Consider the following 16,639-nt stretch of genomic DNA (forward strand, 5'->3'; position numbering starts at 1 on the left):
CTGTTTTGAGTAATAATAAAACTCTGGTATCCCATTGAGCCAGCTCTGCATGAATTAAACTGTTTCTCTCTTGCAGTTCCTCTGTCTTGATAAATCAGCCTGTCTGGGCAGTGGGCAAAATGAACCCCCAACAGGAGGATTTCAAATGTAAAGGTAAGGAAAACTATTACATGTCCCTGTGTTCTGGCAGCAGGTATGAGGCTGTGCCAGCCCTCCCTCTTGCCTGTGGATGGGACACTGTGAGCTATTCCAAAGAAGAATAAAGATGTGATCATTGCATTCAACTGAACCCCTTCGATGACCTGTGATTAGTCTGGGTAACATGTACTGCTCAGAAAGAAAGAGATATTGGAGATTTGTGTTTTCATCTGTCTAATTCAAAACATGCATGTGGATGAAGGGGACAAGCTCTGTCCTGGGGAGGGACAATGTACTCCTCTACCAAAGTAATTTTGTATTCTCAGTCCCCATTGGTGGCTCACACCCTCCCCACAAGTCTGACTTTGGATTTTCCCCTTTTTGGCCTACTTCCTTCTGGAGGCAACTCTGGGTGAAAGAAACCTCAAGGGGCAGGTGGTAGGAAGTCAGGCCAGGCTATTAGACTGGGGAAGGGAGAGAATATGGAGGCCAAGTCTTCCTGCTAATAGGAGATGAGGCTTTAGAAGCCACGAAAGACATAAGACTAACCAATGCTACCTGGCAATCCATTTCTATCAGCTCCAATCCTGGCTGCCTTTCAGCATTCACAGTCCAGTGCAGAGGAGGGTCTTTGAAGGTATAGGGATCAGAAAGAATTTCCTCCTTAGGTAAGATAAACTTTAATTTCTTTCTCTCTTCTCAGTAGGATTAACCTGATCTTCAAGGGAGAAAGCCAAGAGCCAGGGCAACCTTAGGTCAGGGGCTGGGGCCTTCTAAATGCAAGGGGATGTGCCTGGGAGATGTGTTCATGCTGGTCCTAGCCCAAGGTGGGAAAGTACTGGAGCTCGGGGGGCGGTGGCGATATGGAATTGGGAGGTAGGAGGTACTGCCAAGGCAATAAAAGAGAAAGTGTTAGCAGTTCCTATTCTAGGAGCAGCTTACTCTACAGGGAGGCAAGAGTGCATACTTTTATAGAGCTTCAAAGGAAAGAATAGTCGGAGATGCAGGCTCAGGAAGTAGGGCAGAAAATCCAAAGTCGGTGGCCTTATGGTATTGTCTGGATGAGCATGTTTTGCACTTTGAAGCTTCACAGACCCAGTGTTAGGGGAAGCCGCTTCAAGGTGAGGATCTAAGCCTCTCCATCAGACAGCAACTTCAATACCCAGCAAAGCGTAAAAAGCAATATTTTACTCATGTGAATGTACACGTGAAACAAGAGGGGGGAAGTGTGCCTGAAAAAAATAGCAAGCATCAAGTAGATGTGTTCTAAAGTAAAGAATAGGAGACCAGTAATTGCAGACCAAAAAGCTTTTTCCTCTCCAGAGCCCGAACACTAATGCAGGCATTGTTCCTCCTTCAGAAACCCCTCTTAATAGAGCATTAGTACTTCAGAACATTTATACCTATTAGGATATGCTCATCACAGCTCTTGACAAAGCCTCTAAATTATACCTTTTATAATTCCGTTATTCTTTTTGTGCTGCGAAGTCTTATGCTGTGCGTTAATGCAAGGCAATTAGCTTTATCAGGAAGAAAAGAAAAACTGGCTTGACTTCTTGCAAATGCTGAAATTGCCAGATCACACACTCTGTTACTATCGCCCTTGAGCGCCACCTTCAGGCAGTTCTTTGGTACTGTTGTGGAAATTTCTAGCCTTCTCAAGGTTGCTTGTGAACTGAAAGGCACAGACAGACCCCTTTCCTTAAGCTGCCTGTTGGAATATGGTGATACAGATAAGTATAAGAACCTTCCAAAAGGCAGTTTTATTTCTGGTGGCTGATTTTTCACTGATTTGATTATTTTATAATGACTAAATGTTAGAAAGAGGCCTTTCTAACATTTAATTTGGGGGCCCTAAATGAAAAATTACTGGACTGAAAAACTGGTTTGACTCATTAGTCACTGAGGTTATTGACTAAATGAATAAATTTACTAGATGTTTTACTGAAACCCAAGATGATCCTGATTCTTAAATTTAGCTGTTAATTTCAACCACCTTCCAAATTTCAAACCTGGCCTTCTTCTCCAATTTTATATTTTTAAACCTGGCAATTAATTACTAGATGATGTTCTTCATTTTCATGTAGGGATTCTGATGAATAGGAAAAAAAGAAGAGAAAAAGTTTCATAACCTTAACAAACTACGTTTACTAGTTAAAAACCATCTAGAAACCCGCTGATCTGATTCAAATAACTCCACTTATCTGTTGGTCTCTACTCACTCTTAGCTTCTATTGGCTGCCTCAGAGTTGAACTTGGCTTGACTTTCAGCTCTCCTGCTTTCTGTATGATTATATCACATAGAATGTTCTCAGCTTCAAGTAATAAAAAATCCAACAAAAACTGGCCACATCAAACTATTAACTCACTTAACACAGAAAGTCCGGGCGAGAGCAGTTTCAGGGTTGGGTAATTCATCTGTTCAATAATATCTCTTTTTTTTTTTGAGATGGAGTCTTGCTCTGTTGCCCAGGCTGGAGTGCAGTGGCGTGATCTCAGCTCAGCTCACTGCAACCTCTGCCTCCCAGGTTCAAGCGATTCTCCTGCCTCAGCCTCCTGGCTAGCTGGGATTACAGGTGCCTGCTACCATGCATGGCTAATTTTTGTATTTTTTTTTTAGTAGAGATGGGGTTTCACCATGTTGGCTAGTCTGATCTTGAGTTCCTGACCTCAGGTGATCTGCCTGCCTCAGCCTCCAAAAGTGCTGGGATTACAGGCGTGAGCTCGGTCCAATAATATCTTAAGTAGCCGGGCTTTCCCCTTCTTTTTCCCCTGCCGAATTTAGTGTGCTGGCTTTTGTTCTCCAGATGGTGTCCACAGTTCTAGGCATCACCTCGGGGTGCAGCACAGTCTGTTTCATCAACACAATATGTTTGTGTTTCAAAGAAAGGAATTTTGCTTTCCCAGAACCCAGCAGAACACTCTTCCTCCATGCTAATGAGAATGGAAATTATCATGAGTAGTTTAGGTTGGCCCATCCCAGTCCTGGCTGCACTTTTGAATCACTGGGGAGCTTTATAAAACGACTGAGGCCTAGACTCACTCCAGATAAGCTGGTTTAACTAGACTGGGATGGTTCTAATGGGCAGCCAGTGCTCAGACCACTGGCGTAGTTTAGTCATGATTCCCTTACATTGGCAGCGAGCAGCTCAGCCTCCCCTGAGCATGGCCCACCTGGTGCCTTTAAAAATTAGGGTTCTAATACTGGCAGGAGGTCCAGAGGGATGGTAATCCGGCAGTCAGACAAGCACATTTCTATAACCAGTCAACTGTACTTTGAGTCTTTAATCTTTTGCCTGGAAAATAGGAATTATAATATGTGACTTGCAAGGCATGCCTGCAGGGGTTGCAGCTCAGAAAACTCTGGAATGGGTCAGGGAGAATTCCAATCTTAGCTGTTTCTCAATCGCCAAAGCTCACAGAGATACCATTTTGTCTTTCCCTTTTTTTTTTTTCTCTTCTCAGGCTTCCCTCTTCCTGACTCAGGACAAGGCCTTGGGGTTGGGTGGTGGCAGGGAGAAGGTTCCAGGTGACTTCTTACTGTGCTTCTAAAGCAGCATTATTCACAGTAGTTGAGATATGAAAACAATGTGTCCATTGACAGATGACTGGATAAAGAAAATGTGGCATGCGTGTGTGTGTGTGTGTGTGTGTGTGTGACACACACAATGGAATATTATTTAGCCTTAAAAAGGAAGAAATCCTGCCAGTTGTGACAACATGGATTAACCTGGAGGACATTACGTTAAGTGAAATGTACCAGACACAGAACAACAAATATCATATGATCTCTTTTATATGAGGAATCTAAAAATAATCAAAACAGAGAGTAGACTGGCAGTTACCAAAGGGACCAGGGGCAGATGTAGGTCAAAGGGTACAAAACTGCAGTTACATAGGATGAATAAGTCTTGAAATCTAATGCACAGCACAAGGACGATATAATATTATATTATATACAGATGCTTCTCTAACATAACCTTATTGTAAGTCAAGAAGCATGCTGAATGTGTATCTCTTCCACATTGTCATAATGCTGAAACGTCTTAAGTCAAACCATCATTAAGTCAAGGACCATCTGTACAGGAAATTCGCTTAGAGAGCAGATTTTAGGTGTTCTTACCACACACCCTAAAAAAGGTAACTCTGTGAGATGATGATATGTTAATTGGCTTGACTCTAGTAATTATTTCACTATGTATATCAAAACATCACGTTGTGCATTATTAAATATATACAATAAACAAACAAACACTGACATGTCCAAATAAGTAAGTAAATATATAATAAAGTTTGATCCCCTTCCTCTCCAGCTGGCTTTATATCTCACTATCCAGCAATGGGAGGAAAACCAGGCAGCTTTTGTGGGCCTCTTGTCCTGGACTCCCTAATAGTTACTCTTGGGGCCGGCACCCAGTGTCTTGGTTCCCAGAGGTTTTCATGGAGGCTCTCTGAAAATAAGATTTCTTCAAGGAGTTTCTATCACAGGCTTGAAGGGCCCTAGTTATTTTACACATCAGTGTTCTTTTTTCCTGGGTGGGGAGGGAATGACGTAACACAGCCACGTACGTCGGAGACTCGAGCCTGGCTGCCTGGTCCTGCCCTCTCCATCAGAGCCCTTGTCCCCTTGGGATTTTCCCCTAGAGTCCAGTTTTCTCTCTTTCTCTCTCCAATTTGACCTCCTCTGGGGATTCCCAGCCCATCAAACATGTATGACTGAATATGTGTTTCCACACTCCATTGGCTGCCCACCATGTGCCAGATACCATCTGAACCTTGAGAACACAGCAGTGAACAAGACTGGCAAGGGCCCTGCTCCCACGGAGCTCACACTTGTGTAGGGTGACAGAAGACAGTAGACAATAAGCAAACCAGACCTAAGATCATGTCAGACAATGATAAGAAAATAAGAGGGGAAAGTGGGATAGTGAACCCTTGGGGTGGGTGGGCTACCTTAGAGGGGGCATCAGGCATCAGCACCTCTGAGGGGAGACATTTGAACTGAGGCCTGAACAGTGAGAGGGGCTCAGCCACAAAGAAGCTGAAGGAGGAATGTTTCAGACAGAGGCAACAGTGGGTAAGGCCTCCAAGGTAGAAACAAACTTGGGGTGTTGGAAGAACAGTGAGAAGGCTGGTGGGCTGGAGTAGAGTAGGGTCCAAGTTCATTTTAAGAGCACACATGGAACTTAGGCCAATTCCAGGACATGACTGGACACTTATGTTAATGGTTCCTAAAAGATAGTGTAACAGTTGGGAAGTTACCAGATGTTCTATGCTGGGAGCCTTGTCTTCCCAGAACTCATGAGACTCTCCCAGTGACAGCATTGCCTGCTTGCCTGAAAGGATCTCACCTTCAACTTTAAGGACAGGGACATCCAGTTTAATGTCACTCTGGTCTGATTCATTGTGATTCCATTATTTAAAAAACATGAATCTCTATTTCCATGACAGCCGTAGAAGTTTTTCCCTACATTCCAAGAGCTGTCTTCCACTCTCAATCAATAAGAGCTAACAGAGCTACGTGTTCTCTGCATTCCTGGGCAGTGCATGATACTACAAACACTCTCAACCAATGAGCTCTCTCCTCAGTTGAGGATGTTCTGCAACGTGGGACTTTATTTTTGCTATTGATTTTGTGTGCTCGAAATTATTAGCCTAAGTCCCCAGTAAAGAGATTGGGTCTATGACCTGGGCTAGTCTCAATGAAAAGGAAGAGGGAATTCACCCGTTTCCCAAAACTTGGGTGGTTGAGATGATGTAGGCAGTTTTGAGGTGGAGCAGAATTGGGGGGCGGGTGCGGGGAGTCAAGGATTCTTCCATTCCGGGTTGGGAATCTGCAATCCCTTTGATGTAATAGCTTGCCAGATGTTTGAACTATGAAATTGTTTCTGGGGTTCAGACTGTAGAACCCACTGAGGCAGAAATGTGGGAACTTGGTAGGAAAACATAAAGATGACTGCATGTTGGATACTTCAAGAAGGTACAAGTTCCTTTCCACGGAAGTTTTGCTAAAAGTGGATCAGGAACAAGAGGTGAATTACATAACTTTGCTTCAGAAGCCACATCTACCTGTAATCAGCCATCAGAGGCTGAGGAAGGTCAGATTATCCTGTGTCTTCCTTATCATCGCCATCACTCTCAGCAGCAGCAGCAGCAGCAGCAGCTGGAGCAGCAGCAGCAGAGTTCTCTGTCACACTCTATTACTAAAGCTAAAGATTGCATGTGATTATAGATATTTATTATTCTGGTCATTGTCATGGTGATCTTTGCGGAAAGATATTAGAGGAAAACTCCCTCCTAGTCATATCTGGAGGCCAATGTCCTTTAACAGAAAACTGGAGTCATACCCTGTAAAACCTATCAGACCAAGTAATCCAGAGCTGGGATGGGGGCAGGATCTCTTTAGAGTAAGACTTGCCTTCTAAGCCACATAACTGTCATCTGGAGCTTGTCACTGCTGACAATTTTCCTCCTTGCTGCCAGCTTGCTCTGTATCACGCAGGGCTATCATCAGTAACTTAGCCCTAAGAGGGGTACGGGAAAGATTAAAAAAAGGAATGCTATATTTGTGGGGGAATCATTCTCTAAAAGTCTCCCGTGCCAGCAAATTTTAAGTGGTAGGAGCGGTGGTTGTCACCACAGCTGGCACTTTGGGTTTTGTGGTGTGAAGCAAAGGCTTTTTAACTGAGAGAGGACTGGTGCCCATTCCTGGTGGCAGCTCCTGCCACTGGAAGCCTGGTTGGCCAGAATGTGATGCTGTGATGGGGACTGTGTCTGGATCCCAGCTGTCAGGACCTGGCTTCCAGATCTGAATTCTAGAGCAGAGGGAGGGAAGGCAGAACACCTACCGGCACACTAATGTTTCAAGTTTGGCCTAGAGCAAAGAGCCTGAGTTGCTGTTGGCCAAATGTTGGCCTGTGCTTGTCAGACTGGGCTGAAGACTTCCTCCCTGGTCTATCCTTCACCTCTTATGCCATGGTTTTGGGAAACACTGTGCTCAGCAAGCTGAACTGCTTCTTGGGTGTGCGACTAGGGTGCCAGCCAGGCCAGGGACGTCCAGGACTGGAAGAAATGCAGGGGCAGGACCACAGCACAGGCTGATCAGGAGGCTGCCCCACCAGGAGCTCAGCTGAAGGCTGCATCCTCTCTGCTGAGGGCTGCATCCTCTCTGCTGAGAGTCAACCACTGTGCTGACTCACCATCCTTGTGGTTGAGAACCCATCAGCAAATTGGTGGCTCTGATGAACCCTGGAGCTGCAAAATATAGGCCGGGGAACCTCAGCCGGAAGGGACTTCAGTTAGTGACAGGTTTTCTATTCTGATAGGGAGCTACAAGGGGCCCAAGAGGACCTGGGCATTTCCCTCTCTAGTCCCCGGAGGAACCATGAAACCAGGCCAGGAAGCAAGGCTAAAGGCAGGAGCAGCATCTGTCTTCAGGCGTCTGTTTGGATGGCCGTAAGTCCCACCTTGCTCTGTTTTTTTCTGCTATGGCTGAACCTGGATCTAGCAGGGTCACCATCTCAGTCCCCTGGTGAGCTTAGCTCCTGCCTCTCAGAGAACTGGAATGACCTTATTCAGACACCTCCAGCCTGTATAAGTCAGGGGCAAGGACTGGGGAGTCAAGAGGGTTAAGGGAGTGAGAGGTGAGAGTTACAATCCACATTGTATTTTATGTCAACAGCATCCCCTGGAGTACTGCAAAGCTCTAAGTCAGATATCCCAGTGGGGGGCATCACCCATCCTAGACTTTCTCCCCTGCCCCATGCCCCTTATACCAACATCAAATCAGCACATAGCACTGTACTTGGCCATTAAGATAGTAAATAAATGCCTGGTGAATGTATAATAGTTTGATAGAGAAATCGAAATGTCGAGGGAGGAGCCAAGATGGCCGAATAGGAACAGCTCTGGTCTACAGCTCCCAGCGTGAGCAACGCAGAAGACGGTGATTTCTGCATTTCCATCTGAGGTACCGGGTTCATCTCACTAGGGAGTGCCAGACAGTGGGCGCAGGCCAATGGATGCGCGCACCCTGCGCGAGCCGAAGCAGGGCGAGGCATTGCCTCACCTGGGAAGCGCAAGGGGTCAGGGAGTTCCCTTTCTGAGTCAAAGAAAGGGGTGACGGACGCACCTGGAAAATCGGGTCACTCCCACCCGAATATTGCGCTTTTCAGACCGGCTTAAAAAACGGCGCACCACGAGATTATATCCGGCACCTGGCTCGGAGGGTCCTACGCCCTCGGAATCTCGCTGATTGCTAGCACAGCAGTCTCAGATCAAACTGCAAGGCGGCAGCCAGGCTGGGGGAGGGGCGCCCGCCATTGCCCAGGCTTGCTTAGGTAAACAAAGCAGCCCAGAAGCTCGAACTGGGTGGAGCCCATCACAGCTCAAGGAGGCCTGCCTGCCTCTGTAGGCTCCACCTCTGGGGGCAGGGCACAGACAAACAAAAAGACAGCAGTAACCTCTGCAGACTTAAATGTCCCTGTCTGACAGCTTTGAAGAGAGCAGTGGTTCTCCCAGCACGCAGCTGGAGATCTGAGAACGGGCAGACTGCCTCCTCAAGTGGGTCCCTGACCCCTGACCCCCGAGCAGCCTAACTGGGAGGCACCCCCCAGCAGGGGCACACTGACACCTCACACGGCAGGGTATTCCAACAGACCTGCAGCTGAGGGTCCTGTCTGTTAGAAGGAAAACTAACAAACAGAAAGCACATCCACACCAAAAACCCATCTGTACATCACCATCATCAAAGACCAAAAGTAGATAAAACCACAAAGATGGGGAAAAAACAGAACAGAAAAACAGGAAACTCTAAAATGCAGAGCGCCTCTCCTCCTCCAAAGGAACGCAGTTCCTCACCAGCAACGGAACAAAGCTGGATGGAGAATGATTTTGACGAGCTGAGAGAAGAAGGCTTCAGACGATCAAATTACTCTGAGCTACGGGAGGACATTCAAATCAAAGGCAAAGAAGTTGAAAACTTTGAAAAAAATTTAGAAGAATGTATAACTAGAATAACCAATACAGAGAAGTGTTTAAAGGAGCTGATGGAGCTGAAAACCAAGGCTCGAGAACTACGTGAAGAATGCAGAAGCCTCAGGAGCCGATGCGATCAACTGGAAGAAAGGGTATCAGCAATGGAAGATGAAATGAATGAAATGAAGCGAGAAGGGAAGTCTACAGAAAAAAGAATAAAAAGAAATGAGCAAAGCCTCCAAGAAATATGGGACTATGTGAAAAGACCAAATCTACGTCTGATTGGTGTACCTGAAAGTGATGCGGAGAATGAAACCAAGTTGGAAAACACTCTGCAGGATATTATCCAGGAGAACTTCCCCAATCTAGCAAGGCAGGCCAACGTTCAGATTCAGGAAATACAGAGAACGCCACAAAGATACTCCTCGAGAAGAGCAACTCCAAGACACATAATTGTCAGATTCACCAAAGTTGAAATGAAGGAAAAAATGTTAAGGGCAGCCAGACAGAAAGGTCGGGTTACCCTCAAAGGGAAGCCCATCAGACTAACAGCGGATCTCTCGGCAGAAACCCTACAAGCCAGAAGAGAGTGGGGGCCCATATTCAACATTCTTAAAGAAAAGAATTTTCAACCCAGAATTTCATATCCAGCCAAACTAAGCTTCATAAGTGAAGGAGAAATAAAATACTTTACAGACAAGCAAATGCTGAGAGATTTTGTCAACACCAGGCCTGCCCTAAAAGAGCTCCTGAAGGAAGCGCTAAACATGGAAAGGAACAACCGGTACCAGCCGCTGCAAAATCATGCCAAAATGTAAAGACCATCAACACTAGGAAGAAACTGCATCAACTAACGAGCAAAATCACCAGCTAACATCATAATGACAGGATCAAATTCACACATAACAATATTAACTTTAAATGTAAATGGACTAAATTCTCCAATTAAAAGACACAGACTGGCAAGTTGGATAAAGAGTCAAGACCCATCAGTGTGCTGTATTCAGGAAACCCATCTCACGTGCAGAGACACACATAGGCTCAAAATAAAAGGATGGAGGAAGATCTACCAAGCAAATGGAAAACAAAAAAAGGCAGGGGTTGCAATCCTAGTCTCTGATAAAACAGACTTTAAACCAACAAAGATCAAAAGAGACAAAGAAGGCCATTACATAATGGTAAAGGGATCAATTCAACAAGAGGAGCTAACTATCCTAAATATTTATGCACCCAATACAGGAGCACCCAGATTCATAAAGCAAGTCCTGAGTGACCTACAAGGAGACTTAGACTCCCACACAATAATAATGGGAGACTTTAACACCCCACTGTCAACATTAGACAGATCAACCAGACAGAAAGTCAACAAGGATACCCAGGAATTGAACTCAGTTCTGCACCAAGCAGACCTAATAGACATCTACAGAACTCTCCACCCCAAATCAACAGAATATACATTTTTTTCAGCACCACACCACACCTATTCCAAAATTGACCACATAGTTGGAAGTAAAGCTCTCCTCAGGAAATGTAAAAGAACAGAAATTATAACAAACTATCTCTCAGACCACAGTGCAATCAAACTAGAACTCAGGATTAAGAATCTCACTAAAAGCCGCTCAACTACATGGAAACTGAACAACCTGCTCCTAAATGACTACTGGGTACATAACGAAATGAAGGCAGAAATAAAGATGTTCTTTGAAACCAACGAGAACAAAGACACAACATACCAGAATCTCTGGGATGCATTCAAAGCAGTGTGTAGAGGGAAATTTATAGCACTAAATGCCCACAAGAGAAAGCAGGAAAGATCCAAAATTGACACCCTAACATCACAATTAAAAGAACTAGAAAAGCAAGAGCAAACACATTCAAAAGCTAGCAGAAGGCAAGAAATAACTAAAATCAGAGCAGAACTGAAGGAAATAGAGACACAAAAAACCCTTCAAAAAATCAATGAATCCAGGAGCTGGTTTTTTGAAAGGATCAACAAAATTGATAGACCACTAGCAAGACTAATAAAGAAAAAGAGAGAGAAGAATCAAATAGACGCAATAAAAAATGATAAAGGGGATATCACCACCGATCCCACAGAAATACAAACTACCATCAGAGAATACTACAAACACCTCTACGCAAATAAACTAGAAAATCTAGAAGAAATGGATACATTCCTCGACACATACACTCTCCCAAGACTAAACCAGGAAGAAGTTGAATCTCTGAATAGAACAATAACAGGAGCTGAAATTGTGGCAATAATCAATAGTTTGCCAACCAAAAAGAGTCCAGGACCAGATGGATTCACAGCCGAATTCTACCAGAGGTACAAGGAGGAACTGGTACCATTCCTTCTGAAACTATTCCAATCAATAGAAAAAGAGGGAATCCTCCCTAACTCATTTTATGAGGCCAGCATCATTCTGATACCAAAGCCGGGCAGAGACACAACCAAAAAAGAGAATTTTAGACCAATATCCTTGATGAACATTGATGCAAAAATCCTCAATAAAATACTGGCAAACCGAACCCAGCAGCACATCAAAAAGCTTATCCACCATGATCAAGTGGGCTTCATCCCTGGGATGCAAGGCTGGTTCAATATACGCAAATCAATAAATGTAATCCAGCATATAAACAGAGCCAAAGACAAAAACCACATGATTATCTCAATAGATGCAGAAAAAGCCTTTGACAAAATTCAACAACCCTTCATGCTAAAAACTCTCAATAAATTAGGTATTGATGGGACGTATTTCAAAATAATAAGAGCTATCTATGACAAACCCACAGCCAATATCATACTGAATGGGCAAAAACTGGAAGCATTCCCTTTGAAAACTGGCACAAGACAGGGATGCCCTCTCTCACCGCTCCTATTCAACATAGTGTTGGAAGTTCTGGCCAGGGCAATCAGGCAGGAGAAGGAAATAAAGGGTATTCAATTAGGAAAAGAGGAAGTCAAATTGTCCCTGTTTGCAGACGACATGATTGTTTATCTAGAAAACCCCATCATCTCAGCCCAAAATCTCCTTAAGCTGATAAGCAACTTCAGCAAAGTCTCAGGATACAAAATCAATGTACAAAAATCACAAGCATTCCTATACACCAACAACAGACAAACAGAGAGCCAAATCATGAGTGAACTCCCATTCACAATTGCTTCAAAGAGAATAAAATACCTAGGAATCCAACTTACAAGGGATGTGAAGCACCTCTTCAAGGAGAACTACAAACCACTGCTCAAGGAAATAAAAGAGGATACAAACAAATGGAAGAACATTCCATGCTCATGGGTAGGAAGAATCAATATCGTGAAAATGGCCATACTGCCCAAGGTAATTTACAGATTCAATGCCATCCCCATCAAGCTACCAATGACTTTCTTCACAGAATTGGAAAAAACTACTTTAAAGTTCATATGGAACCAAAAGAGAGCCCGCATCGCCAAGTCAATCCTAAGCCAAAAGAACAAAGCTGGAGGCATCACACTACCTGACTTCAAACTATACTACAAGGCTACAGTAACGAAAACAGCATGGTACTGGTACCAAAACAGAGATATAGACCAAGGGAACAGAACAGAGCCCTCAGAAATAATGCTGCATATCTACAACTATCTGATCTTTGACAAACCTGAGAAAAACAAGCAATGGGGAAAGGATTCCCTATTTAATAAATGGTGCTGGGAAAACTGGCTAGCCATATGTAGAAAGCTGAAACTGGATCCCTTCCTTACACCTTATACAAAAATCAATTCAAGATGGATTAAAGATTTAAACGTTAGACCTCAAACCATAAAAACCCTAGAAGAAAACCTAGGCATTACCATTCAGGACATAGGCGTGGGCAAGGACTTCATGTCCAAAACTCCAAAAGCAATGGCAACAAAAGACAAAATTGACAAATGGGATCTAATTAAACTAAAGAGCTTCTGCACAGCAAAAGAAACTACCATCAGAGTGAATAGGCAACCTACAAAATGGGAGAAAATTTTCGCAACCTACTCATCTGACAAAGGGCTAATATCCAGAATCTACAGTGAACTCAAACGAATTTACAAGAAAAAAACAAACAACCCCATCAAAAAGTGGGCGAAGGACATGAACAGACACTTCTCAAAAGAAGACATTTATGCAGCCAAAAAACACATGAAAAAATGCTCATCATCACTGGCCATCAGAGAAATGCAAATCAAAACCACTATGAGATATCATCTCACACCAGTTAGAATGGCAATCATTAAAAAGTCAGGAAACAACAGGTGCTGGAGAGGATGTGGAGAAATAGGAACACTTTTACACTGTTGGTGGGACTGTAAACTAGTTCAACCATTGTGGAAGTCAGTGTGGCGATTCCTCAGGGATCTAGAACTAGAAATACCATTTGACCCAGCCATCCCATTACTCGGTATATACCCAAATGACTATAAATCATGCTGCTATAAAGACACATGCACACGTATGTTTATTGCGGCATTATTCACAATAGCAAAGACTTGGAACCAACCCAAATGTCCAACAATGATAGACTGGATTAAGAAAATGTGGCACATATACACCATGGAATACTATGCAGCCATAAAAAATGATGAGTTCATATCATTTGTAGGGACATGGATGAAATTGGAAATCATCATTCTCAGTAAACTATCGCAAGAACAAAAAACCAAACACCGCATATTCTCCCTCATAGGTGGGAATTGAACAATGAGATCACATGGACACAGGAAGGGGAATATCACACTCTGGGGACTGTGGTGGGGAGGGGGGAGGGGGGAAGGATAGCATTGGGAGATATACCTAATGCTAGATGACGAGTTAGTGGGTGCAGCGCACCAGCATGGCACATGTATACATATGTAACTAACCTGCACAATGTGCACATGTACCCTAAAACTTAAAGTATAATTAAAAAAAAAGAAAAAAAAAAAGAATGGCGATCACTAAAAACTCAAGAAACAACAAGTGCTGGAGAGGATGTGGAGAAATAGGAACGCTTTTACACTATTGGTGAGAGTGTAAACTAGTTCAACCATTGTGGAAGACAGTGTGGCGATTCCTCAAGGGTCTAGAACTAGAAATACCATTTGACCCAGCCATCCTTGTTACTGGGTATATACCCAAAGGATTATAAATCACGCTGCTATAAAGACACATGCACACGTATGTTTATTGCAGCACTATTCACAATAGCAAAGACTTGGAACCAACCCAAATGCCCATCAATGATAGACTGGATTAAGAAAATGTGGCACATATATACCATGGAATACTATGCAGCCATAAAAAAGGATGAATTCATGTCCTTTGTAGGGACCTGGATGAAGTTGGAAACCATCATTCTGAGCAAACTATCGCAAGGACAGAAAACCAAACACCACATGTTCTCACTCATAGGTGGGAACTGAACAATGAGAATACTTGGACACAGGGTGGGGAACATCACACACCAGGGCCTGTCATGGGGTGGGGGAGTGGGGGAGGGATAGCATTAGGAGAAATATCTAATGTAAATGACGAGTTAATGGGTGCAGCAAACCAACATGGCACATGTATATATATGTAAAAAACCTGCACGTTGTGCACATGTACCCTAGAACTTAAAGTATAATAAATTTGTTTAAAAGTTTAAAAAAAAAAAAAAGTTTGATAGACAGAAAGATGCCCACTCCCCCAACCCAAAGATGTTTACATTCTCATTCCCAGAAACTGTAAATATGTTATCTTAATAGCAAACAGGATTTTGCAAGTGTGGTTAACATTAAGGATCTTGAGATAAAGAGATTATCCTGGATTATCCGAATGGGCCTAATCTAATCCTAAAAAGCAGACAGGCTTCCCTGGGTGCAGTCAGAGACAGAAATGCATCTAGGGGAAGTAGAGTCAAAGAGAGGGCCATGAGAGAAGGATTCCATGCCCTGCGGCTGGTTCTGAGAGGTAGGGACTCTATGTAAGGACAGAGAAAATGTCTTCTAGGAGTTCAGGGTGGCCCCAGTTAGTAACCAGCAAGGACCTCAGTCTTACAATCCCACGGAACTGTCAAGACCAGAATGAGCAAAGATAATGATGCAGCCCCAGAGCTGCCACCAAGGAATGCTGTCCTGCCGAGACGTTGATTTTAGTCCTATGAGACCCATAGGACTTCTGGCCCATAGAACTAAATGATAGTGTGTGTTTTAAGATGCTAAAGTTTTGGTAATTTATTATAGTAGCAACCGATAATAGAAATGGCTATAAAATGGAATGTATTTTGTAACCGAACATAATTTTCTTGCCTCTGGTGTCCCTAATTTCCTTGGTGGCTGGCAGTCGTAGAGAAGTCCTTTTCCATGGTTAGCTGTGTGCCAGTGACGGGGAGGGCATCCTTCCTCTGGTCTCAAGTGCTTCTTGGCACCCCTGGGTTTACTTTTTTGCTGATGTCCCCTGGCATAGGTGTTGCTAGAAGCTGGTGTTTTTAGGAAGCACGTAGAACTCTCTGCTCCTTCATAGTCAGTCAGTGGCTCCATCCCAGGCAGGTGCTCCAGACCCATCCCATTCATTAATCATCTATTCTGTACAAGAAACTTGGTGAATTTTATTTCATTTAATTCTAACAACTATATGAATTAGGTAATGTTATCCCCATTTTACAGGGAGGAAAGCTGAGGCTCAGAGCAAGTGAACATCTAACCCAGGGCCACCAACAAGAGCTCAGGGATTGGAACCTAGGAGAAGATGCTTCGCTTCTCTTCTCCAAGAGTACTTTTGGGGCTGGCAAGTTGATACAAGCTCCAGCTCATGTCTTCAGACAATGCTGGGTCCAAGGAAATGCATGGATCTCCTGCATTACAAAGTTTGACTCCAAGAGAAGCCCAGAAGTGGCTTCCAGCCCCTCCTACCTAACTGTGCCCCGCCGTTCACCACTTCCAGTCTTCCTGCGACCGAGTGACAGATGTGTCTGTGGGGGCTGCTACTTGGGAAAGTCCACCAGGAGGACAGCATGCCAATCTCTCCTCTCAGATCCTCTGGGGTTACTTTCCCCGCCCAAACTAGGCCTTGATGTCAAGGCCTAGTTACAGGGACGTCAAACTAGGAGGTTGATGTCAGTGTGGTGTGGAAGATGTTGGGGAGAAGCTGCAGGTGCCTTCTTACTAGCTCTTCCTGAAAACTTGTCTCTCCCTCTCCTTGTTAGTCTGTTTTATAACTCACACTCCAGCCGGGGGGAAGTAAAGGAGCTTATCCCGTTCACAGATCCTGTAACCCGTGGTGGTTATTACCTCATAGCTGGTGCAGTGTTCTTTGAGCCTAGCAGTTTGGTTTAGACTCAAGTGTCTATTCTTTGCAGTCTTTCTGGGGTTGGTAGCAGAGAAAGAGAAGAGAACAGGTAATTCGATCACTCCAGTTATTCGTGTGTAAAAGTTGAAGCCCTACCACAAACGTGTGAGTGGATGTTATAGTGTAATAACCTGGACATTGCCAAGACAGCTTCCTCAGGGCTTTTGTCTCCTCAGGCCTACCTGAAGGCTCTCTTCTCAGTCACG

General features: G+C 44.0%; 1 protein-coding gene across 1 annotated transcript; it reads left to right on the forward strand.

The window, feature by feature from the left end:
- Positions 1-1,139: 1,139 nt before the first annotated feature.
- LINC02694 (long intergenic non-protein coding RNA 2694) lies at positions 1,140-16,238 on the forward strand. The gene is given in 5 exon segments (XM_003314602.4): positions 1,140-1,259; positions 7,172-7,347; positions 7,464-7,593; positions 15,752-16,121; positions 16,124-16,238. Coding segments are annotated over 5 exon segments (831 nt in total). The 3' UTR covers positions 16,159-16,238.
- The last annotated feature ends 401 nt before the right edge of the window (positions 16,239-16,639 follow it).

This window comes from Pan troglodytes, chromosome 16 (assembly GCF_028858775.2).
Source record: "Pan troglodytes isolate AG18354 chromosome 16, NHGRI_mPanTro3-v2.0_pri, whole genome shotgun sequence".
NCBI classification, from domain to species: Eukaryota; Metazoa; Chordata; class Mammalia; order Primates; family Hominidae; genus Pan; species Pan troglodytes.